The sequence below is a fragment of the Struthio camelus genome, chromosome 12 (assembly GCF_040807025.1).
Source record: "Struthio camelus isolate bStrCam1 chromosome 12, bStrCam1.hap1, whole genome shotgun sequence".
NCBI lineage: Eukaryota > Metazoa > Chordata > Aves > Struthioniformes > Struthionidae > Struthio > Struthio camelus.
The window spans coordinates 25112739-25139049 of record NC_090953.1 but is presented as its reverse complement, the minus strand read 5'-3'; the positions used below and the strand labels follow the sequence as shown (position 1 = coordinate 25139049).

The 26311-nt window shown below is 42.9% G+C and overlaps 1 protein-coding gene across 10 annotated transcripts in view; it reads right to left on the bottom strand.

Moving 5' to 3' along the window:
• MYO9A (myosin IXA) overlaps positions 1-26311 on the bottom strand; it is a 225775-nt gene that overhangs the window by 89577 nt on the left and 109887 nt on the right. For all 10 annotated transcript variants that reach the window (XR_011143653.1, XR_011143652.1, XM_068957968.1 and 7 more), the window contains 2 exons: positions 24935-25024; positions 1159-1275 (listed from right to left, as the gene is read on the bottom strand). Coding sequence is in view for 8 of the 10 variants with exons in the window: in XM_068957968.1 (XP_068814069.1) it covers positions 1159-1275; positions 24935-25024 (207 nt within the window). In the remaining 2 variants the exon portion in view is untranslated. The remainder of the gene's footprint in view (positions 1-1158; positions 1276-24934; positions 25025-26311) is intronic.

Genomic DNA, 26311 nt, shown 5'->3' with positions numbered 1-26311 from the left:
GAGAGGGAGCACGTGCAGGCGCAAGACATGTCTGTCATATGTTATCCACTTTAACAAACTTTTCTATTCGTAGTGTCACCATTGCACACTAAATACGACCTTTACACAAACGCATTCTCCTTACAGTCTATAATTATGTTCCTATAACCATTACAAGCATTTCCATGCAGTTTAACAAAAGATGAGATACACTGCAAGTCCCTGCAGCTTCAATCAATCCTACGGTATAATTCAAACATAATGTTAGCACTTAGCAAAGCAATCATCCTTTTGGCAGCTGCAGCCGCAGCCTGGACGTACAACCAAAAAATTCTGCTGGCCTGCACCCAAAGTTTAAAAGCCCAGGGTATTTGGCTAGCTGCAAGCGTGCGCGTGCACACACACATATATACACCCATGCTTTTCGAGAGCTACTCAAGGGTCAGTCTCCACTGTGAGCGCAGAGGACTACGTTGCAGTTTTTGGAACACAGGAGTGGAAAGGATGTCCTGGGTCATCAAGTCCAGCCCCTGCTATCGCAGGAAACGTCACGTAATCTCTTCCATAAATTCTTTGGGAAATCAGTGAGGCACCGCACTGACTTCACTCTTCCCGTTTGAATGTTTTCCCTCATCTCGCTCTTCTGCTAGTTAGAGATCCTCTGTCTCAATACATGCTTGGGCACAACAGGCTTTCCGTTCTCTTTTTTATGGCATAGCTACCTCATTAAAACACCTTGTGCTAGCAAGATTTAAAAAAAAAAAAAATATATATATATATATATATACACACACACACACATATATATATTTCCTCATCACCTACAGTCCAATAGTCTTACTCATGAGGAGGAAAAAATGATTTGGCGCTCTTCCTGGAGGGGGTGGGGGAACAAGCCGTTGCGACTAAAACAAAACCTTTTCCCTAGCCGCTTTGAGGATATATTATTTGAGGCTGCTCACTGTGCCTGGCTCAGGAAGCATCACTTAAAATAATTATGTACTCCTTCTAAAATATTAACAGCAATGTTCCACGAGGAAAAGCGAACTCTACGCTAAGCACTTTGCTGCTAGCAGTTTGGGTAAGGTTTTACCCCGTAGTTCTGCATTTTAAAACAGAAACGCGCAGCAAAAAAAAAAAAAAAAAAAAAAAGTGCTGGCAAGAGACTCGAGGCATTACCTTGGTGTTTTCCTCCATATCCTTTGAATTCAGGAGTGCATGGTTAATTCTAAAAACTATCCAGTCAAACAGGGCGCTGTACAGCGATTTAGCCATGGAATTTCGCACAGTCACAGCCTGAAAGAAAAAAGAAAACGGTGATTGGAAAGGATTCATGGTTTGCATTAAAATGGGTTCATTTCTTAAGCTCACGTGTCCAACGTTCATATTTCTTTCCAGCCAAAGCTTTCGTCTACTTTTCAGTTTCTGCTGTGTCCTCCACCGTTCCCGACACAATCCATCATTTGTTACAACTGCCTGGCCGTTCTGGTCAAGCAAACCATGAAATGCGCCCCTTCAATTTGCCTTGTTTCACTTCGGTGCATTCAAGTGGAGGATGCATGAGATCACACTATAAATCCCATCACTGATGGCAAAAGGGGGGGTGGGGGGGGGAAGATACATGTATTTAACTTCACCGAGATCACTCAAGAGTTTACTCCGGGAGAAGGAAAGAGGAGGCTGAATATTGCACAGCAACCGTATCAAGCGATGTGAAAACACACACTGGGGTCGGTACTGCCTGGTACTGACCGAAGGGTTACAAAGGGGGAGGCTAATGCCTGTACAGCTATACACTAAATCTGCGAACGTTACTGAACATTTGAAGTTTTCCAGGTACTATCAAAGGGAGCTACAAATCACACTAGGCAGATTTACTGCCCTTCAAACAGTTGTCTTGGAAAAAGGAATGATCCTGCCTCCCGTCAAAACCACGCCGTTCTCTCAAGCATGATGCAAGAGGTTTCACTTGATTGACAACGACTAAAAACAAGGAGAGAGAGGGATAAGCAGTTTGCACTTTTCCAAAACTCGCACACTCTGAAACAGCTTGGTTAAATACTGGGCCGTACAGCAGTAACTCGCGCATATGGGCTATCTTTGTTCTCCCTGTTCATGATTCCTTGGTCCAACTTATTATCTTGAGTTGTGCCACAGTGCTTCCGCGCATACCAATCACGTAACGCTTTACAACGCCAGCGGCGACTGTCAGGTCCGGGGTGGTTTTGGTCACCAGATAATAGGCAACAAGGCAACTGTCATCCATGGGAGGTTCACACACACCTTTTTGGATAAAGCCCTGAACTACAACAAATGGTGGCTTGTTATAGATGGCATTGAAACACCTCTCGCCAAATTTTCCAATTATTGCACTGAGCGCAGTGAACTTCCCACCGAAGAACAAATGCTTCTTTTTTCACAGCTTTTTTTTTTTTTTAAAGCATTTATTATTCTCCTCAACTGAGCTGCAAAGATTCTGTGGTTCAATTTAACTGGTGAGAAGATTAAGAAAAAAACCCCTCCCATCAAGGTACATGAACAGAGTGGCAAAAGAATAAAGGTAACATTCATCATTCATTTCCTATTATCTTATTCCCCCACAGAAAACTACCTCTTTTTCCTTACATGTTTTGTGATAGTATCTTTAAACACAATCACATGCTCTTCTGACAACATTTTGCTCTTATTTGCAGTTAATCCAGTATGTGCTCTCTCCCCCGCCTCTTTCCAAGAAGCTGGAATTGGAGAAGACAGTAACAGAGTCTGTAGCTCCTGCCATGACAGCAAGAACATCACTGACGTTCACAAATTCACAGCGTACGCGAGACTCCACGCAACAGTAATGACGAGACTAACGCTGTCCCGGCTTTTTCGGGCTCAGTGGCAATAAAACACTATCAGATAAGCAATGGGCCAGAGATCATGACAAAACATTGCAACAGTTAATCTGGAATTATCGCTTACCCAAAAAAGCTTTGTTACAAACCAAGAGCAAGCGTACAATGAAAATATATGAGCAACAGAACTGAACAGATCTGTTGTATTACAGACTTAAATACTACTTTTAAAGACCCAGCGTAAGCAGTTGAAACGTCTGAGCGATCCAATAAGCATGTTGAAATCCAGCTGGCAGTCAGAACTGCAAACTGGCCTGTTTTCTGTTCCCGTTACTGAAGAAAAAGGTTTGGGATGGTGTTTTTTTTTAAAAAAAAAAAAAAAAAAAAAAACAAGGTGAGGAATTTCTTGGTGGTTTTTTTTTTTTTTTTTTTTTTTGCATTTCCGAAAGGGGCGGGGGGTGAGAATTCCGGTGATTTACGTAAAACTTATTCAAGACCAATTCTTTAACACACTGTTCTACCTCAGGCTATTTAATCTGATAACATTGGAAAACAATCAGCGCCACTTTCACATACAAATATGAGAAAAATCTATCTGTAGGCAAAAAGGAAGGCCAAGCTGCATGAGCATTTCTCACTGTCATAATGATGGGTCCTAACATAAATCAGTACAATTAACTGGTCCAGACAAGGACATGCAATTTAAGAAAAAACACATTTCTATATAATGCCAGAGGAGCACACAATAAGGAATAGCGTCGTTTCCTCTTTACAGTCATATATAGTTTTACATTGCAAAATATTTATATAGGGGATTTATAATTCTATAGTGGACGCGCACAACTCCTCCTCTGGACTTTCCTCTTTCTTCTGCAAGGGAAAACCGCGCCGTTAAGCATGCCCCAAGCCCTGCGGTACCCAGGCTCCTCACGGGTCAGCTACAACTGACTCCTACAACTTCTCGAGATGCCCTCTGCCACAGGGCAAACGGAAAAGTCCCCGTGAGAACCTCTCTTTGCTACACTTAGGAGCTGGGCACCTCAGAGTAACGCAAGGCCCAGATCTGGAATCCTTCTACAATTACGTTTTAGAAGGCATGGCTCTATACATCTAGAAGAACTGGTAGGAAACTCCTGGCAAAGCAGCATACATAGAATATGAGAGGGGAAAGCGCATTTACACACGGATCTTATTTGCAAATCCATTGGCTCCTTGTAAGCCAATTTCTCCTCTCGGTTATACCAACAAATCCAGATAATCCCTTGACTACAACTGTTGTCACACCAGACTCGCAACAGTGTAAACAGAGAGCAGCATTTTGCCCCCTGCACTCCCAGGGAAGACAGGAGGAAAGGCAGAGGGGCTGGGACAGGGACTCTTGAAGGCTCAGGCCACCAAAGAAACTTGGCCATCTTACACGTGGGTTACAAAGCACAAAGGAGGCAGAGCTAAACTTGTTCTGGCAGAGCTGCCGCAACACGCGGCTCAAAGAAACCCTGTCGCAGATATACAGGTTGCTCCAGTGCCTCTTCTGGCAGCCCGGCACTTTTATGCACAGAGTTTACCGACTCGCAGACTCGTTTGGGCTGGAAAAAGACCCCAGGAGGACTCTAGGGCAAGCTCCTGCTCAGTGCAGGGTCAACATCGAATTCATGCCCGGTTGCGAAGGACTTTGCCCAGCCAGGTCTGGAAAACCTCCAAGGACGGAAACAGCACAGCTCCTCTAGGTCCTGTAGCAGTTGTCCTCGCGGGACACACATCTTTTCCTTATGCCAAGGCAGAACCTCCCTGCTCCAATTCAAGTCTGTTGCCTCTCATTCTCCCGCCGTGCACCTCACGAAGGAGCCTGGCTCCATCTTCTTGAGAACTTCCTCACAGGTTCCCGCATGGTTGTGGTTAGGTGCCCTCGATGCCTTCTCTGCTCCTGGCTAAGCAAGGCCAGCTCCCTCAGCCTCTCCTGCCAGGGCAAGAGCTCCCAGGAGAGCCCCAACCGGATGAGGGCTTCCGCTTGACTCTTGCGGGCAGATCGATGTCTACCAGCTGTGGGAACGGACTCCACAGTATGCAAAACTGCATGAGCTTTCTAAATGAGAGACTTCTAAATAGCTTGAAGAGCGAAGACAGCACTTTGCCTTCGTACAACATCAATTTATAACATAACAGCGTAGAGAGCCTGTTTTTCATGACTCATGGTTTTTGTTTTGTCTTGTTTTTAAAGACTTCAATGAAGTATTTATTCTTTACAACAGATCCCGGATGATGTTACATAATAGAAAAAGGCCCTCCTTTCCATACATAGGTATCAAACTGCAAAATTGGAGGATTGTTTGGGGCTATCGTTTCTTTTCAAGGCAAGGAGCTGCTGTGATTTGAATAGCATGACTTTAAAAGTTTCCCCCCAAATTCTTGGAGTATTCCACTCGGAAAACAAGCTTTCCGTTTTTTATTCTACCATTTGTTAATTATTCAGGCGTGCGTGTCGCTTTGCCATATGCCACAGGGAAGACTTTTTAAAATAACGTTAGTCCATAAAGTCTACGAAATACGGGAGGGGCAATAGAAAAGCTGCGTCACAATTTGTTACCTTAGACAGGTCTCGCACTTAATTTCTATTTGCTCAATAGGGTATCGCTAGACAGCTGAGGAGCGGCAGCACGAAAGAAGCTTAGTGTGCAAAATGTCTTTGCACACAAGCTGGTGTGCAATATTCAGGATTTTTTAATTGTAATTATAGGCCTGTTATTGAAAAAAGAACTTAACTCTACACTTGCATCCACTCTTCTGCAGCAGAGCATTTAAAATAAGCGCTTAAACATTCCTTCCCCTCCGCAAGCTTTATGTGCTTTACCTTTTTCTGCATGATTTAATAATGCAATTTCTTCCTTCCAAAGCTCCAGCGCTTACAACATAATTGATAACACCCTGCTAACGACGTGTAAAGGCTGCATTCATCGTACGCAGCTGAAGGGCACACCGAAATATTTCATATCTGTATTTATTAGAGTGTTTAGAAGAACGAGGTAATGAACACATGCGGCCTGCTGAAGGCAACACACAGCTTCTAACTCATACATACGTTAAACGCGAATGCTCCACAAAATATACGGCACGTATTATGTATGGCTTGCCTCCAGGTAGTCTCCCTTCCCTTGCTTTGACTGATTTTTAACTTAACTCTTTGGCAAGGACTTCTGCTCTCCTCTAAAATCACCACCTTAGAAGTCCTTTTCATATTACTCGGATTTATAAACAGAAAAACAAAAAACCACTGCTTGCAGCTAGCTCTCAACTACACAATAACAAACGGGCTCGCTATAGGCTGTTACACCAGTTTCGTGGGTCTCTGCGTTTACGGTCAATGCATTCGCCAACATAAGCGATCCCGCTTAGTTCCTCCAGAGGATGGTTCATTTCAAAAAATCTGCTTCGTGTTTTGAAGCAGCTTTTGTCATCCACAACTTCTTGTCTCTTTTGCCTGCCTTGCTACATGACCGCTAAAGCAGATCTGCAACGCTGCGGCGCTCATAAAATTAACTCACAAAGCAAAATAAAAATAGCTCCTGCAATGCCAAAACAACCGCTCCGGGATCAAAGGAAGCACAACATCTTGCACACACAAAAAAACATTGCTTACTGATTCAAAAGCAAAATAGATCAAACACACTTTAAATTGGTGATTCAAAGAATAAATTGAAGAGAACGTTTAAATCAGTAAGTTTCCTGCATATGAGACTAACAAGGAAAAACGTTTTATCACAGGCATCCCTACTTAAAGGCTGGAAGTGCCACTTGGTAAGGTTGGCCAACATCTGCCGAGATCCTAAGATCTCTGCTTTTGTTGATGAGATTGGCCTGAAAGTTTTCACGATGGGCATTAGATTCAGGCTAACTTCAAATTAAATCTACTTTTGGAAATATCTTCTGCCAAGATGATTCTACTATTTGAGAGCAAGGGTAAGAGAGCCCGAAAAATTAAAAACTCTCTTTAAAATGTCTTGGAGCGAGGACCTAAAGTTTCAGTAGCCTGTGTTTTAGAGATGGCAAAAGATATAAGCAAGAAAAGAAAATCAAATGTATTCAAATTATAAACCTCTGTAAAAGGCAGTTTTCATACACGCAGTAGGCTTTTTAGCTCTCTGAAGATTACAGCCTCTTCAAACACATAAGCGCATGTCTCCCATCTGTTGGCGCTCAGAAAATACTGTATTTGCCATCCCTGCTTTCCTATCCCTGCTACTCCGCCCTGCGCTGAGAATCGAAACGGTGAGTAAAGGCCTTTTCTCCTGGCGTTATTCAAAATACTTGTTGGCGTCCAGATAAGGCATTGAATGCAAAAAGTTTAAAACACCCCAGAAGCATAAAAACGGAAAAAGAAGAAAATTAAGAAAGAAAGGAGGCGTACAGGACCTAAAGTTTGCAATCTGAAGAAGATGTTAACGCAACGTCACTTGTTTGCTTCTTTAAAAACACCTAGAAAATTAACGGCATTTTCCCTTTCCCCTAAAAAAGGAAGTTCAGTGGATGTTCTGCTGGTTGCAACCACATTCCCAAAGTGAAAAAAATCAAAGAAATTACGATTACCTATGAAACTTTCATTTCACAGGGCCTCTCTGCTACAGGCAAAACAAGACGATCTTTGTACTCTACCGTCACGCACTACCCTCTCCCGCAGAAGCAATGAGTCGCAACGAGCAGAAAACAGAAGTTGTACGTGATCACCTAAGAGCATTAGTTTTTTAATATATGTTCCTGTTGCACAGCTTCTGTTAGCCGCTCTTAAAGCCTGGGTAGCGGGCTGGAGGGCTCCGGGGCCTGAGCTCTTAGGAAAGAGCTGAAGTTTTGAATAAATGCCAGAATCATGAGTGGTTTTTTTTTTTTTTTTTCCACCTTGCTACCTACACAAAAACTGCAACAGCTTACATACAGATCACCTCGGGTGAAGCATCCTTTTCTCTTGCACTTAAAACCCTGATGGTAACAGCAGCTTTTTCCTCGCCTTGCCACGATCCTTATGAAAAAATCCACCAAGGCAGATGGTTTCACGCTGCAAACCGCAGGTTAGCCCCTCAAATCTGAAGGCCTCAAATACGCAGCGAGTAGACTGCCCCTTTGCGGCAAAGCTTTGCGCTCTGCCTACCGACTCTTAAAAGCTGATTAGAAAAAGCTATTTTGACTTCCTATTCCTTTCAAAACCTCAGGTCTTTCCCCTGCACTTCTCCTGCCTCCTTGGAGCTACAGGGTTGCCAGAAAGAGCAAAAAAACAGGCTCAAAGCTTACACGTGAAAAGAGTTTGTGCAAAGTTCACGCTGGCGCTGCAGCGTCACAAGCTGCCCGCGTGCTCGACTCCGGACTCGGCGCTCGAGGCCAACGCAGGAGAAGCCCCCAGCTCCGCTCCGCCGCCGCGGCACCGAGCGCCGCGCGGGCGTCCGCTGTCACCGCGAGGGCAGCGCCAGCGCTCGAGACGGACCTCTCTCGCTTCTCGCCGAGCCAGCGACCGCCCCGGCTTCGGCTTCTCCGGGCGCCGAGATGGTCTGGCGAGACGCGCGGCGGGGGGACGCCTTCGGCGCGGCGGAGGGAGCCGGTGCTCTTCCTCCTGCTGAGCGCGCGCGCGCGCTCCCCCTCCAGCGCCGCTTCAAACCCCGCCGTGGTTTCTGAAACGCCGTCTGCACAACAGCCTTCGCAGAGCCACGCTTCAGCGACCTGCCTTCCTGGCAAAGGCCCAGCTAACCTTTTAGAGATATTTTCACGTGATCTGCTGGGATAAAAAGTTCCCCGGCGTGCAGTCTGCCATCCTTATTGGATTCAGCGTTTATATTGTTTGCTAACCTAATATACGAGCAAGAGCAAGCAATGTTTCAATTCTAGCAAAAAAAAAAAAAAAAATTAAAAGTTTTTCAGACTAAGGGGAAAAATAAAGTCTGGAGAATAGAAGGGGGGTGGGAAGAAATCTTGAAGAATTTTTTTTAAAGACAAAGAGCACCAATTTCTCACGCAGAATTGCAATAACATCTCAGTGGCTACACAGCACAGGTATCAGAAGGCAAACAGGAGCGATGAAAGGAAAACCAGTTAAGACACTGCCAGAAGCTATGCGTTTTTTAATCGAACGCTTCTATAGATAAGATGAACGTTATCTGCGGTGCAGACCCCACTAGCTACGGTGGGATGCAGAGTGATACTGAAATTCAAAAAAAAACCCAAATCCCCATCCCACCTACTCTGTCCAAAACAAACAAACCATAGGCCGTATCCGTAACGGCAACCGGCCTCTGACATCCAACCTCAAACATTTTTGACCCAAACAAAAACACAGCAGAAAGCACTCTTGTAACCAGTATAAACACTCCCACTAACATTTTGTTTTAAAAAGCCAGCACAAAATAAATACCCCCTCCTCTGCGGTGCATCGCTCATCATCGAGACTCGAAAGCAGGAGCCAGCGGCAGCAAAGCTAATCAAGCTCAGCCCGTTCGTTATCGCATAGGAAGAGCGTTACAACCCGGCGCCGATCGCTAACGCAAAAGGCTAGTAGGGGACAAGCAGAAGCGAAAGGCCAGGTGCCAGATATTTGGATCAGGCAGCTCTTCTAGCCAATTTATCAACACAGGGATTATTTAACATGGCATTTTAGGAGCTGCACAGTTTGCCCAGGAGAGACGGCAACCTTCGACTTGCAGCATCGCTACCGTTTCCCGAGCGGGTGAAGCACCTCGTGCTCCTCGCTGCAGAAGGCAAAGAGAGGAACTCCAAGGCCATTTTGCACAGAAGCAGCATATCTTTAATAAGGGCGCGTTCGCGACGGGTATTATGCTATCGCCACTTCAGCATCGCTGCTGTAAAAACGCCACTTGAGAAGGCCGGGTTATGCGGCGCGTGCACCCAAATTACTTTTTGACCCCAGTTACTGAGCACAGACCCGGTCAACCAGGAGTGAACTTCAGAAGCAGAACTGAGAAGTAAGCGTAAGCACTGAACCGAGGCCCTGGTGAGGATTAAAACTGCAGAGGTTATTAACTTTGTTCAAATGGCATGCAACCCTTCTCCGGTTTCTGCAGGGTTATGAAAATCTATGAAACATCTTTAAAGATACGTTGAAGTAATCAGTTGGTCAGCACCGCCCTGTTACATCTTCTGCCAAATTGGGTCAACGGCCTGCTATTAAATTTCCTACCGATTTTTCACCGGGGGACAAACTAGACAAAGGGAGAGAAGTTGACGTGTCAACTCCAGCGTTTTCTAAGAGCTACGAGACGTTTGAATGCCAGTTATTCCTCATGTACAAGCCTGGAAAACTCCTTGGGTTTGGAGGAAAAAGAAAAGAAGTGTTAAAAACGTGCTTCGTACTTCTTTCTCCACAACTTCTCAGCATTTCTTCCAAAGGGAGGGTGCACGTGCATGACGCTGTTTGCCACGCATCCCAAAGAAATCTAGCTTTACAGTCAACTACTACGGTTGTAATCGCCTCAAGAGGAGTTTTGCAATAGCCCCCAAAGTTCGTTAGAATATGAGTTATCTTGAATGATCTGAATTCAGCCACGGAAACTACCTTTTTTTTTTTTAATCTCCTAATACACCAATAACCCTTCGGTGACGCACGGACCTGGGCACACAAACACGTGCCCACATCTCCTTCTGTCTAGGAAGGAAACAAGAAACACACACTCTCCTTTCAGAGTAGCCTATCAAATGCTCATAGCAGTGATGTGAAGAGTCCCAAGGTTGCCCAAAAATTGCCTTTTTCATGAGTTTGTAACAGCTTATGTAAAACATAGCAACTACAGGCGCTTCGTTCTTTAAGCAAGTCCAGGCACCACCAAATACTTCACATTTTCTGCTTGGGTACAACAGACATGGAGATTCCTGTTCTCCTCAGGAAATAAGATATGAGCACAAGACGACAGGAAATATCCCGTTCTCCCTCGGGGCCTTTGATATACTTCCTATAATTTCTATACAAGGATGAAAGGGGCTTCCAATGAAATAGTCAAAAAAAAAAAAAAAAACCCAACCCCTCTAAAAACAACAACAAAAACCCAAAATGCCTCAGATCCTCTCTCTTCAGGAAGTCTCCCCAAAAATCAAATCTGCAAACATTTATAATGTCTCGATGGGGGCTTTGTTTTTCTTTTCATATGCGGAATAACTTTTCAGTGCGTTATCCAATTAAGCAACTTTCATTTCTGCTTAGAGAAATTTGGCACTAAATTCCAAGCACCTGACGGTATCCTACCAATAAAATAAAATAAATCTAGTGAGCTATTATCCGTACATCATAGACAGGCTTGTTCTTTGTTACGATTTTATGCCAGTTTTTAAATCCTTATCGGTCATTCCTATTTTCCCCTGTTTATTCTCTACAGTGAAATTCAACTTCATAATTAAATTTGAATTTAACGTAACACAGATATTTTATTCCAAGGCAGCTCAGAGGAAGAATACATTTTAATACCCGCTGAATTTTACCCTTGGTATCTACCTAACATTTTCCAATGATGCCTCCTTCGATTGCTTCTATGGGTTTGAGTGGTATCATGTAATTTTCAAATAGGAAAAAAAGAAAAAAGAAAAAAAGCATATTTGTTTTCTTGCTTGATGGAAAGTTCCCACTTCAACAAAATTATGTGTCATGCATAAGAAAATAATGAAACAAATCTGCTGCTATTCCAAAAAGCAGCCACTTATTTGTTTGCTTATTTTTGGCAACGCCTAGCCAGCGGGAAGAGCTCTGCTGCTACTACAGATAGGCCATATCTGCAATTTGAACAAGCGCAACCAAGAGCGACTCGAGCTCTTATAACACCCATTTTGCATCTCACAAAGCAGTCTAATTAACAGGAACAGAAGCCAATCCTCCTCCTGACAATCTTGGCCATTCAGCCTATTGAAAAGAGCACATGTGGGGACATCATCCGGGTGGTGATGATGTCCACGGCTGCCACGAGTTGCATGCGTAAATAAAATGGACTCTAAATATAATTTTATTTAAATAGGTCCTAGGTGCCAGTTACTAATCGGAGCACTATCGTGCATGGAAGAAGGGTGTACGTTAGTGTCGGGGGAGTAGCTACCGCGTGCATTAAAATAAAATTAATACTAAGTTTTTACCTACGATTCTTTTACTGTTCTGTGAGGGCTGGGGCGGAAAAGGGGAAAAAACCACACACACACACACACCACGTTCATAAGGTTGATTCAGCTTATTTTTGGACGGGAGAACAAGTGCTAAAGAAGAGCTTGTTTCGTCTGCCACTTTCCTACTCCGAAACGGAGTAACATATAAGGAAGCGAGAGAAACGCAGCTGAGAAGCAGAGCTAAATTAGGGAAGGAGCAGAAAATGAGAAGGATGGTGACAAAGCGTAGTAGCACTGCAGAGAAAAATTGGTCGCACATCGGGCTCCTTCCTGCGGCTTACTGAAACCGGGGGACTATTTCGTTGAATTGCTGGATTTGAAAAACACGTGCACAATTATAAGCCATGGAATTGCTGGAATTAGACGAGCTATAAATCCCTCTTTTGGCCAAAATGTAGGTTTCAGTGTCTTATTCTTATCTAACATTAGGTTCAGCCTATTCAGTGGGTCCCAAGTCGTATGTGTGTGCACGGAGAGTTATGGTTTCCTGCTGTTCTGCTAGCTTTCTATTTATTACCTAATACATTGTGTGTCTGGTTTACATTCACAGCCGTGTCCTGTGGCGAGAGATAGATTAAGCAGCTTTTGTGGTTCCCTTTCGGGTCACAGGACATAGGCTGAGACAGGCAGGCTTAGCTTTTTTTAAACAGAGGCTTAACACCCAGAGGAAAGTACTCTTGCAGGATATCAGACTCTAGCTTAATCCCTATCTTGGCATCAATAAGTATTATATCATACTCGGGCATAATAAGTATGATGTAATTTTCCATACTCATATTTTATCTTAGCATCGTATTAAAATCTTGTCGTACTCGCGCGTGCTTTCCCTAAAAGAACTCTGTTACCGTATAGTACTCCCGACAGCCTCTAAGAGGCAGATGATTTTTATTTTGGTACTGATAAAGGAGGAGAAAAATCTTGAAAGGGATCACGAGAAGAAGGGGCGAAAAACATTAAGAGCAGTCTAGTTGCCAAAAAGGAAAAGTTCATCTAGCAATGTCACAAGCTTTCCTATTAAGGCTCATTTTAATGTTTTATTTCTATGAATGTATATACCTAAAACAAAACAAAAACAAACACAAACAAAAAACCCCCTAAACCCTGAGCTAACACACTGGCTTGCTGGCGAATTAGCAGCTGGCTACCACGTACGGGCAGAAGCCCTTCACTATCGTCCTTAAATCAGGAGGCAGCGAGGTGTCCTGCCAATGGATTACTATACAAAAGACATAAGTGTCAGTTTACGTTTTCCAGAACTTATTTATAACATGGTGGATTGTACAATGAGGAAAAAATTGTTATTAGACTGAAATGTCCTTGTAGCTCCAATCCACTACTGAAATAACAAGCAATCATTTTAGGCATTGCAGAAACCCCCCCTCCCCCCCCCTTTTTTTTAAAAAAAAATAAGCCTGTAATAAAATTCTCAGATTCAGGGAGGTTTTTTGTACTAGTTTCCAACATATCAAATATCTCATATAAAAACAAAAAACACCCTCTTCTCATGCTCTGCCTTCTCTGGTGCTAATTTCCCAGCACCTTCTACCATCTCTTCCTTGCACATGGTGGGAAAGGCCCGTCTCCAATCTGCCAGTTTAAATTACTCAGAGATATTCTTAGGGACTCTCCCAAACCACACAGACACTCTTCCCAGAAAATCCACCACAATGGGAAAAGTAAAAGCAGTGGTTTGTCCACTGAGACAATCTTCCTGTGTCAATATATCATCACGTTAACAAGAGAGAAAGACCTTCAAAACTACTAAATTACCTGCTAGTCTCGGAAATCAAATAAGAAACCTCAACATTTATTACTAAATGATCTTTAAAAGAAAAAAAAAATGTTATTCCACTCCTTTCATCGCAGCTTAATTTGTTCATCCTTACCCCAGGACCACAGCTCAACAAGAAATCATAGCTCCCTCTCTTGCATACGTCCCCAGTGAAATTACGGCACGCCGTTCCTGCACTAACACGATTTCTAAGGCAAACATGGAAAGCCTCCAGAGTCTGTGCTAAAACCCTTCAGGAGCCTTCACCAGCTTCCACTTCTCCTTTCTTGCTCATCCTCCTCCCATTACGCCAACACAAACAAGGAAAATGAAGTGGGAAACCTGAAAGAAGAACGTTGTGCTGCGGGTGCCAAGGATCTACCTAGAGCATCCTCGCCGGCGGCACGCAGGATTTGGAAGAGGACAGATGGGAGACAAGTCACATCAATCACAAACCAGAGCCTGCCTGCTATTTATTTTAAGAGATGTTTTAGCGAGCTCCCTTCTATAACGTTGTCATATCGTAGCCGAATGTCTGTCATATGTCATGAGGTCAGACTTATCAGGAAAAAAAAAAATCGCACAGGTTACAGGCAAAACCAAAAGAAAACAAAAAGCCTTTTTAGTCATTTTATTAATGTCTCAGCTCTGGAGTCATGTGGTTAAAAGCACCTTCTTCCTAAAAAGATTTTAGTCAGACACTTTAGCCTTCTGATTTGGAAAGAGTGGTTTGAAAGTGCAACCTGTGGCAATTCATGAAAGAAAAGAAACAAAAAACACTCCCTCACTTTCTCAAATAAAACTATTCCAGAAGAAGTCTCTTGGTACCCACTTCTCCCTCTGGAGCAAAGGATGGGGGAGGAGACGCCCGGGGCACGTCAGCGATACGGGCCGAGGCGCTCCTGGCAGGGGCTCCCATGCAGCCATCAGGAGCTCAGCATGAAGAGCTGCCTGAGAACAGAGTCACTGGGCAGCCAAATTTGAAGACCCTGCTGACGGTGGATGAGAAACAATTTGCATCTCTCCACCTGCGTTCCTCCGGATTCTGCTACTTCCAAACGCCAAGAGCATGAACCGAAACCCCCCTCCGCCTGCCAAGTCCTTTGCCCACGTTTTTACAGTGAAAGCAGCACCTAAATAAATTAATAGGTTACCGAGTGACAGAAGAACTAGACGTGTGACCTGACCCAAGAAGGAATCTTAGGAGAGCTTTCTCGTAAGCGTACGGGCCCAGCGTACTAGTGTTCCTATCACGAAGCACAGCACGTATCACCAAAAATAGCACTTTCGCTGTTACAGCCAAGTGTTGCCTTTCTATTCACCTTCCCAAGCAAAAGACACTATTAGAGAAAAACTTGTTTTGCCAATATATCATCTTCACTACAGGCTTTTTTTGGCAAGCTTCTGCAATTAAAAATCATCACACCTCAGCCAATATAGCTGTGTAGGCAGCTTGCACAACTGACCATGTCCCAGCCAGAGAGTTTCTACACATCCTCCTACTTCGAGTGTTGACAAGCAGTATTAGTCAGCTCTCCAAGAAGAAAGAAATCTAAGTTTACTCAAACTGAGTGAGATTACATAGAAAATCCCATATTCCAACCAACTATACCAAAATTACACTGTGTGTGGGAAGAACTGACTTGCTAATTCAGGCATGGTTTCCATTCTTGTACATCTTCTCACAGGAGTTTAGCCCTAATTTAAATAACAGAATTCCTGAAAACACGTACAAAAAGGGACCTCATGAATTTAAAGAATCTTTTTGGTAATCAAATGTAATTAAAAAGATCCCTTAAAGAGAGTCTAGAATGCATCTGATGACAGAAACGGCCATTTGGAGTGGGAAGGCTGATTATGGGCAGAGGAGTCCATGGGACATCAGCGTTTCCCTTCTTCAAGTCCTCACTCTGGGTGCTACTCAAAATTCTTAAAATCTGAGACACTTCCTCTTGTCCCAAGAATAATGCTCTATAAACAGCACAAGCAGAGCTCATGCATAAGAACTTTCATGATATTTTTTCATCCCTGATATTCAGATGCATATTGTTAAGCATGAAGGACTGCAGGTTTGGGAGATTTCCATAGAAACAAGCCCTGTTCAGCCAAATCTCAGCACCATCGCCCATGCACAGCCCAGGTAACAGATATTTGGGCATAAATAATCTCAACGTAAAAGAATCATCAAAACAGATTTTAAAAGACACAACGTTGATGGAATCTGCCTTCCTAACAGAGACAGGATGTTGCATCCCACAGTAAAACATATGCAGCACGCCAATGCTATAAAACTGCTCATCCTGTCTAGTCCATATGCTGTCACCAAGCACGGCTGAGCCTTGCAGTTTCAAGGGAAAACAAAGTTATGAAAAACTTAATCCCACAAAAAAGCTTCTTGTGAAGTTCTACATTGACAGGCTGCCTTCGTGTCCCGAAGCAGAGACGCTTGCATGTCTCTTAAAAGCTTTGTGGGCTTTCTGTTTTAGTCCATTAATATTTTTTCTGTAATTCTGAATATACTCATCAACATACCAAGTCTTCAAAGGAATCCTGCTAAGCTCCTGCTTTTAATGACCTGCGGTGACAATGAGTCTCATAAGCTAATTTTGTCTGGCATAGGTACGTGCTTCCAGCAGTTTTGCTACTTTTTATTCCATTAAGTATCCCCGTCCTTTTATTTCAGGATTGAGAATTTTCATCCCACCTTCTTTATGCTATTATTTTGTATCCCTCCCACTTTTTCTCCTGTAATATTTTCAGTCTACTCAATGCTCATAGCTAGTTGCAACCATGACCTTTCCCTTTGGTTTTCCGTATCTTAGCTAACGTTATGCCATTGGTAAATTTGGCCATGGAACTCCATTCTTTTTTTTCCTTTATCATGGCCTGAAAAAGGCATCAGCCAGTACCACACTAGCACATATGCTAATGAAACATCACTCAGCCTTTTGCTGTAAGGAAATACTTTTTTCCTTGCATCAAGGTCTGCTTCCACAAGGCTTCTCCCTCTTGGGTCTCTGCCAATTAACCGTTGCCATGCTGAAAAGAAGCGTTCTCCCTGGGCTCAACCCACCGACTGGCGTGCAATCGGAAATAACCACCTTGTGAGTGTTTGCACCTTGCTGAGTGCCTTGTATTAATCAGCAATAAATTCATCCCAGGTGGAGAAGGTCAGGGCAAAGTAACATATTATGACATGAAAAAAAAATGCGAGTGGCTTAGAGTCACCAGAAGGCAGAGGGCTGCCTCCTGTCCGTTATCCTCTCCTCCCCTCCTTTCCCAGGCACGGGCTCCCTCTCCCCCTTTCTCCTCCTACTACAACGCTCGTGCGTGCTACACTTTCACTGACCCAACCGAACATAGGAAAAGGACATAAAACCAACTCTCCTTCCGCTCCAGGAATACCTTCTCTTGGCTAGCTAATGAAATCAGTACGGAGACGGCGGCGACGGGCAGCCGAGACAGCGGAAGGAAGGAGCAGGGCGGCACAGCCCAGGGCAAAGGTAGACACAAGCTCTGGATTCCCTTTTTGCACGAGCGGGAGGATGAGAGCAGCGTCAGCCCTTCCCTGCCTTCACCCTCGGTACGCGCAGAGGGACTGCTGAATTGTCATTTCCTGCTTTATCATCACATTGAAAACATAGGTTCAACAATAATTGCCCTTCAGGTTTTTCTGTGCGTAGAGACTGAACGTTTTTGTAGCAAACGTGGCATTTCATTACATTTCTTTAAAACTTTTGAGTGTGGGCTGGGTTAGCTTTTAGTTAACTAACCAAGTGAGGAGAGAAATCACTGATGAACCCAAATCATACCAGCACTTTTTAAAGCAATCATTAGCTGATTTCACGCGGACCTGCATGCACGCGTTTGCACAGAATAAAAAACATTTCACAGATTCAGAATAAATTCAGTTGCAATTTGGGTGTTCTGCGCACCATCTGAGAACAGTTGCAGTATGGTTGCACGGCCACGTAACCGGCTGTATGTAACGCGGTCATTTGCTAAACAGGTCATTGCCATACAGCCACTGAAGCAACGACATGGCAGCACATCATATTCTCTTATAAAAGTTGCACAGGAGTCAGGTTTTCAAAGTTGTCTGTCACTGCACAGAGCTCTAGCAGACCTCCTAAGGATATTTATGGCAATGCAGAGACCAAAAAAAAAAAAAAACCACAACAAAATTTGCTCCCTAGGTCTTACTATCGCACCACCTAATGCTCTCCATCTTAAATAACACAACACAGAGGAACACCATAGGGAAAGGAAATAGCATCCTTTTTTTTGTATGCTCCACAGCTTCTGCTCGCAGGGACCTCCTAGGATGGGCTGCTCAGTCCCTTTCGGCTCCTTCAGCATAGCCGGCTACTGCAGGAGGACGCACGCAGCATAACAGCTCGGCAACAGGCACAAGGGAGAATCAAGTAATTGAGTGTTAGGGCAAGACCAAACTGCCCCCAGCTGCACACCATACCGTCTCTCCAGGCTCAGGTGCTTTCTGAAGATCAACCCTTGGTTAATTATTGCATCCACAGCAACTATTTAGGTTTCTCTACAAAAGCAAAATGTAACAATATAGGTCTCCCTAAACCATTTCTTCTTTTCACACCTGTGGCAAAAACTGCCAAGTTAAACTGAAGAAAAGCTCCCAGAAGGACTCCTACTGCAGTACTGTCCATCCTTCAGTCACTTGCGTTGGACCTGAGTGGGACAGTCTCCTAAATACGCCCGTGTTGCTTCTTGCTTGGCTAGCAAAAATCTTTTTCTCTTCTGATCTTTTTCTCGAGATGTAAATCCAGAGGCCTCTTTAGAAAGTGTGAATTAATTCATTAACTAATCTTCAGGTATAAAACATCCTTGCTTATAAATGGCTGCAAATTACAAAGATCTGTTAAAACAAAGTCTTTCTGCAAAGTCATTTGCTTAAGAAACGCCAAGAGAACTAAATGAATTGAGACATTACAGAAAAATCTGTTTTCTGGAGGGATGTAAAAGAGGGTTTGGTAACAGATGTATATACTTTGATAAAGAGTTTTTCCTCATCTAATGGAGCTCATGGAAAAAAAAAAACCACAGAGACTCTTTGGTGAAAAACAGAGCAGCAGGTGACAGACGCCAGCCTGATAAGCAGAACAAATAGGATGGAAACAAGGTGTGGATGGTTGATCCACTCAGACATGGAGCTTGTCTCTGCTGCAAGGGAAAGGGGGAGCGAGCTGAAGAATGCAAGAGGGTTGACAGGAGTGGAAAAACACCAGTCAAGGTGCTGAATGGATTTAAGAGAGGTAAATGACTGTATTAGTCAAGCATGAAACAAGGGCCTTGGAGTCTTGCAGTAAGCCGAGATGGAAAAACCCGAATTCTCCGAATTATTTAGATAGAAGCAGGAAGATAGATGTGGCCAGTTCCATGCACAGATTAAGAGGGCAGTTCCATGCACAGATTAAGCTTAACATGATGCTTAGATTACAAACATAAAGAAGAGCTAAAGATTTCAAGAACCTCCAAGTTCTCAACAAAGATTTGATTAGAGTGCTCTGCTCCTGGATCTGCTGCATCTTTCCTACCAAACACCAGTCAAGTCACTTAATATTCAGTGTGTCCATTTTTTCCCCCCTTTGGATACCTAAATTGTGGTTAAGAACCGTGTAGGGAGGACTACAAAAATGTATTTATTATATGAAAAAAAAATTAAATCTAGGCAGGGGAGTTGAGGAGCACTTTGGGAGGAAGAGCAGTATCTCTCAGAACCCGTTATTCTGCTGCCATTAAAATCCCATTTTTCTCTAGTTAATTTGTGTGCCTGTTACATTTTACCTTATTAGGAAAGAGAGTGCTGTGGCTGGAGAGAAACGCCTACATTAAAGGCAGACCTGAATTAACATATTCTAATCACATGAGACACCGCTGACTGCTCTCTGGCTCCCATAGTCATATCGCGTCTTTTAGAAGGGTCCTTAATTCTGCATTTCATTTGCCCAAGACAGTGGAAATGAACAGCTTGTTGTTATCAAATACTGCGCTCACCCTGCACAGATACACTATGATTTCTCCGGAAATCCATTAACCGCTGCTAGGTACGTTAATACACAGGCTCACTCCTAATAAAGACATTGGGCGCTGTATTGGACAAAAAAACATAGATCTCTGAACAAAACTGCAATCTTTCACGCGTGTGCAGCTTTTTCTAAGTGTATCTGCAGCATAAAGCTTCTAAACCTTAGCACTAAAGCAAATTATGCAGTCATTTAAAACGCTGCATTAAAATACCATCCAGCTACTATAAAAGGAAAAAATGAATGGTTCCAGGAGGCAGCTCTACGGCAGACAACCCAATGTGGGTCTCAAGATAAGAGGCAGCTGCCAGAGGTAAATATAAGCATTATTTATGGATGTGGTATTCTTACTCATTTAAATTTCGACAACAGTTGGATACACAGACCAAGCTCATCCAGGCAACTCTTTTTCACCACAGGCTTCCAGCTGCATGCAATGTACAATCAAGCCCAAATTTGCCACCACTTCTACAGAAAGGCAGGATTGTAACTGTGTTCCTAAATAGTGAGTACAACATTTCGGCAAAGCAGGGTCGGTTTTAACTTCCAAAACCAGGTGTCTCTTTTGCTTCTCTCCTTAATTTCAGAAATATCAGTAGCTCCAGCGACAAGAGGCATTACCTGAATGTTAATACCAAGGTCAGATACAATCTCTTACGTACACCAAGATTTACGGAACGATCCAAAAAAATCTGATGGCACATTACATTTTACAGGGTTTTCCTGACGAATACAGCACTCATTCAATAATTTTTGTAATACCATGAAGACGGGCACCGACTAAGAATCTAGATAAAACAGGTCAGACCTTGAAATGGGATCTCAGCTCACAGCAGTCTAGCTACTCCTGTCTACAGCCCTCCTTGAGGAGGTGCTCTTATCACACATCCTCTACCCTCCTGCATGAAATACAGGATCACAGAATGGCGGAGGTTGGAGGGGACCTTGGCAGATCATCTAGTCCAACCCCTCCAATGAACTCCACAGGTGCTAGAAAGAGCTTACTCCACTGGAGAAGACAGCACTAGCAACTGCTGGTATTGAGGGGGCAGTGTTTTTACTTTGTTGGAGCTTGACAGAATTTTAACCTGATAATCCGATTTAGATCCTCCATTGTCACCCACCAGAACAGTTATATGCAGGGAACATTCAAGAAGTGGGCTTATTAAAAGGAATGCGGAGTTGACAAAATCAGCACTTATGCCTAGCTTCAAAATGGCTTGCAACTCATAAGAATAAAGCCGGCATGAAGAGTAATAAGTACAGTATGAATAAATATTGAGGAAACGGTTGCTAACTGCAGGGGTTATTTTTAGCACCATAGGCTTCAAGCCACCTGGATCTTCAGCTCTAAGTTGTTCCTCCTTCCCCACACATGATATACAAGGACGTTTTGGAATACTTTTATCCAAGCATCAAGATATGTAGGAATAAAATACCTAGTTTTATGTAAATTACCGTAAAGATGAACAGAACAAATCTACAAAAAGAATCTGATATAAATTTAGAACTGTTATGAAGGAGAACTGTTTCAAAATGAGGCGTTACCAAGTGCTCAAACCACAGTTTCAAAAACACCAAAACAAAACAAAAACCAAAAAATCTCCAAACCACACAACAATGTTTCTAATCATGATACAATAACAATGCAGTGGATGAACATGTGGACAGGGAGGAATGCAGCATCATTACAATCAAATAAAGGCATGCCCTTAACATTCTTGTGGGGCTTGAGCTCGAGAAAAATTGAAGAGGAAGGACTTAACTGGGTGTATAATAAATTCACTCTCAGCTCTCATGCTTCCAAACCTCTAAAAGATGTGTTTACTTCAGGCCAGCTGTGTCTCCTCTGCTCATTCAAGACTATCAAGGTAGGTGCAACACCATCATTGTAAGATCCTGATGTTACAGGATATCACACAGCAGGGCAGAGAGGTGGATCACAGAATGCGTACCAAGAGCGTTAGCCATTTATTGTAAGACATTTCTACCGCAAGTTGTGATCCACGTGTATTCCAGCACCCTTTGATCAAAGAGATCAGCAAACATCAGCCCAGCCATCTGTACTGAATGTGGCTTGGCTGTGTCACTGGTCTTCAGGATAGAGTAGACACACTTAGGAACATCACTGAAGTTCAGAAATCCATTCAGAATGTAAAACCTCAAATGTTCTTCTAACATTAAAAAGCCCTATTTCAAACTAAAGCTCCATCCTTATAATTCCTCTCTAATAGACCAAAATTCATAAAGAGGTACAACACAACTGAGGAAACCAGGGCTATAGGTTGTCTGCATCAATTTCTTTAACAACATGCAAACTCTCCGGCTACCCTGAGGAATCTGAACAGCGACACCGGAAGTAGAAGCCCAAAGCTAGTAACAACTCACACTTCACCAGTATAGCCTGATAATTTACTATTTCCACTCAATTTTTTGATAAGAGGTTTCACAACTGGATAAACCTCACTTCTTAGGGTCCTCCTTTCCTTTAGCATAACCTTTCCTGACTTTTTGCAGTTATTTAAATAACTGCTCCAACGTCCAGCCATTTGGGTGCAGGCTGCCTGTATAAAATTGCTCAAAGTCTTGGAAGGCACTTGGTAAACGCAAGCTGCTCTTCTTGATGGTTTAAAAGAGCAGATATATGCCAAAGTAACATTTTTATGTGATCCTTTTTTGAGAAACACTGCACTATAGCCTTTTCCAGACAAATTCCACTGAAACTTTCAGTATATCAACAATCTGTGAGAAAACCATCGAGCATTTTAGCATCCAGAAAATAAGGCAGCAATTACATACATCATTGCTTCAAGAGCAAAGACAGCTACCTATGAGTTGTAGGAGTCCTGGTGAGACAGCCCTCTGTCTGAAAATCCTCAAAGCTGTAATTACTCTTTCCATGTGAGCCAACTGTAATGCTTTTTGTAAAATACAGAAGAAGGATAACCAGTCCTGGGCTAGAGCGTGGAATGAGATCACCAAGTGTTCCCCACTAAGACCAACAGTGCCAACAGTCCAATTAGTCACGAGTGGGATTATTGGATATCAGTATTCTTCATAAAGCCCTAAAATGTCAAATGAATCCTACACTTCCTAATTCAAATGGATCTGAACTAAAATCACGTCTCCTGTTTTCTCAGCTGGAGGAAGACCAGAGGTAGACCTCTTGCAGTGGTGAAGTTCCAGTTAGAATATCCTCAGATTATGCTGTATTTTGTCAAGGACAGTGGTGAATCTGATGCCAGAGCTCATTATCAAATAAGACTTGGTAGTTCAGGATGCTAACACTGTAAGAAGGGTGAATAGAAAGCACAGGCAGTGCCTATCTTTTTCTGAGGCAATTCACAACTTCTTTCGAAATGATTTAGTCATGATGACATCAAGCTTTTTCACTAGTCTTGTGCTCCACCACCTTCCCCTGCAGCGTCCCTTCACCACACCCTGACTTTTCATTTATTCTACTAGACGTTGGTAGAATAATGGTGACAAATGGTTATCAGTGAATACCTGAGATTCATGAGCCAAAACTATTTTGAGAAGCACTTCAGAATTTCGCGCTCAGCCATTTTCAGTACCAACAGGGGCACCTGGATCTCAACAGCAGGAACATCTAGGTAAGACTCCTTGGCCGCCCCGGTTTTCTCTCAGTGCAAAGACATACAGCAATCCCAATGATTTAATGTATGAATGTTACTGCCCTCTGCCAGGTAAGACCCTCCTTCACAATAGTAGCTACAGAATAGGGCAAGAAGCGCTCCTTCAGGCTGTTTCAGTACAGTCTGGTGGCTCCACTTAAACTACTAGAAGAAACAGTTCAATCCAACCTGCCAGATATTGCAGTGAGGTGGTTGGAGGGGCATTAGTACATTTTGTTCCATCGTCATAGCTGTTGGAAAGCAACCTCCAGCAAAAGGGTGGTGGTAATTGTGTTTTAAACTTCTCTAGCCATTTCCTAAGTCTGTGCTCTATCCCTAGGAAAAAACGTACGAATACCATATCCATTATACATGCATTACAAGGACACAATAAAAGCATCTGCGTGCCCATTGCTAAGAGAGATTCAAGCCTTGCACAAAGGAAACAATTTCTGAAGATTTAAGTTCAGTTACAGTTACTGAACTTGATCCCAGACAGTCTCAAAAGGGGAGAAAAGATGTCTTTCTGGCAAAAAGAAAACATCAAAATATCTACGGCTGACCCTGATGACAAAATATCAAGTGCTTACCTATTCACAGCTATTTGCAACATAGCGGACTGCTCTCAGAGACAGAATTTAAGATGTTGCAAATTTTGACATAATCGTGAGGCAACAAGGAGGAACTAAGGGACAACTGCACTGTCACGCTCTTTATGCTCTTAAATAGGGGACACAGGGATCCTAGATGCGGAAACAACCCAAAGACGTGCAAACAGAACAGAGCTTATATACTTTGGTGAAGGTATGAGGTATTTCTGTTTACCAGCCACAGAATACAGGTCAAAAATCCCTGGAAACCACGTATTTAGAAAAACACGTTCACTGACATTGTAATCCTGAGCCTGCCCATAATACAGAAGTTACACGTTTCATACGGGGCCCTCACCGAGGTTAGCAGCGGCACAGACTATACTCAAAACAATTTGAGAGACCAATTGAGTTGTATCCCCTCCAAAGTACTAAATAAGGACTCGGGATGCAAGAAGTCTTGAGAAATGATAATGGGAATTTTCTACAGGGGATCTTCAGCTCCTCCCCATACAGAAATCAGAAAATGACTAATATATCCCACCAGGAATGTCCTGGAGGTCTTAGATTACAACTCTATTGTGGGGTGAATCAGTGCTACAGTTCAGGGAATGACATGGGAAAACTACTACTTAACTTGCAGCATGTACACTCAGGGATGCACAATACTTATTAAACTATAAGTCATTAAAACAGTGAAAAAACACCACGTAATAATGTGCAAATCTGCTTTCCAAGAAAGGCAGCAAGAAGGTGAAGTCAGGCATTTTTTCTGGATTCACATACCCATCTGTTTGTTCTACATTTACTTATTTTTAAATAAATAAATAAGAACTAAACTGCACCAGAGCTAAGTATATATTTCAAACTCATTTCAAAGTGCTGAAAACCACCCCAAGAGTTTTCCTTTTTAAAATAAACCTTATGTACCCACCTCTGCTAGTTTGTATGGTAAGATGAGCTTCTCTCCTACTGTCACCGTCTTTCTGGTAACCAGGGCCTCAAACAGCATCTCTTCTTTCACCTAAAAAAAAAAAAAAAGCAAACAAACAAAAAAAACCCCTTGATGTTAATGATTATTTTAAGAGTAGATTTAAAAAAAATCCACACGGTTCTGCCAGCACTTGCAAAGTTAAAGAATAACCCATAAGGACAAGCTGGATATCGAGAGAAGACAATTCAGCACATAAATCTAGCCTCAGAAAACATGGTATTTAAGGGAGCCTGATTTTCTACATTCAGTCATCACATTTCTAGCAAATTCCTATTGGTTTCCTTTGTTTGTGTAGTAGCTTAGGAAGCGCTCCTCCCTCTCACACGTTTTTTTCCCCCTTTGTTAGCAAAAGGCATCAACTGCCTAGTGTTATCAGGAGAGCATCATTCAAAAAATTGTCTATAAACAAGCAAAACAGCGTCATAAGTTTAAGAAATATCTCCGAGGGGTCTTGGGTCGGGGGAGAAATTAAAGGAAGAAGAAACTTTTGCAATAGTCAGAAAAGCATCTGATATTTACTCTCCAGAGAAAGCTGTTTGCAACGAGGTGACAATCATTTGCTAACCAGCCGTAACAGAACTGGGTTTGGGGAAAAGTCTGATGCATAAACATAGACATTTTGGCAAGCAGGTAAATGGTGCTAACAAATGAAGCAGTACCTGCCAGAGCCGACCCAGCTGTGCAAGGGGTTTATATACCACTCGCAAATGGCAAGAGCCATGTTCCCTCTCTCCCATCTGAGACCACTGCACTTGCATTATCATGAACAGTCAGGAGAAGGCTTCCTTTCCCACCAAAGTCAAGTCTCTCTTATTTTTATATTCCCTCGAGAAATCAGAAGTTTACCGTTTGCCCTTTCTGCCAGAATAAAGGTTCACAGGCTTACATATAGATTTTACTTATAGTTATTTTCTCTTCTTAACCAAATTCCAGCATCAAAAAAGAAACATAATTTAGTTTCAGGGAAAATCCTTGCACCAGGCTTTAGTAGCTACAGATTAATTACATATATGGTGTAGTTGGAGGACCTGAATATTCACCAAGGCCATACAAGTACCATATACTTTTCCATGTCCAAATGACTTGATGCTATTCAGCATCTATAACGAAAACTAGAAGTACCAAATCCACATTTCTGAAACCACCCAAGGCCACGTTTTTAGCACATGTACACGTGCAATGCACATCCATTTACGATTTGACATGGATGACACAGAATACTTAGCAGGTGTCTTGAGTCATTGGTTTAACCCAAGAATTAGTATTGAGAGCCAGTGAAAATAAGACACAGTTTGTACACTTCCCACTTGAACCTAG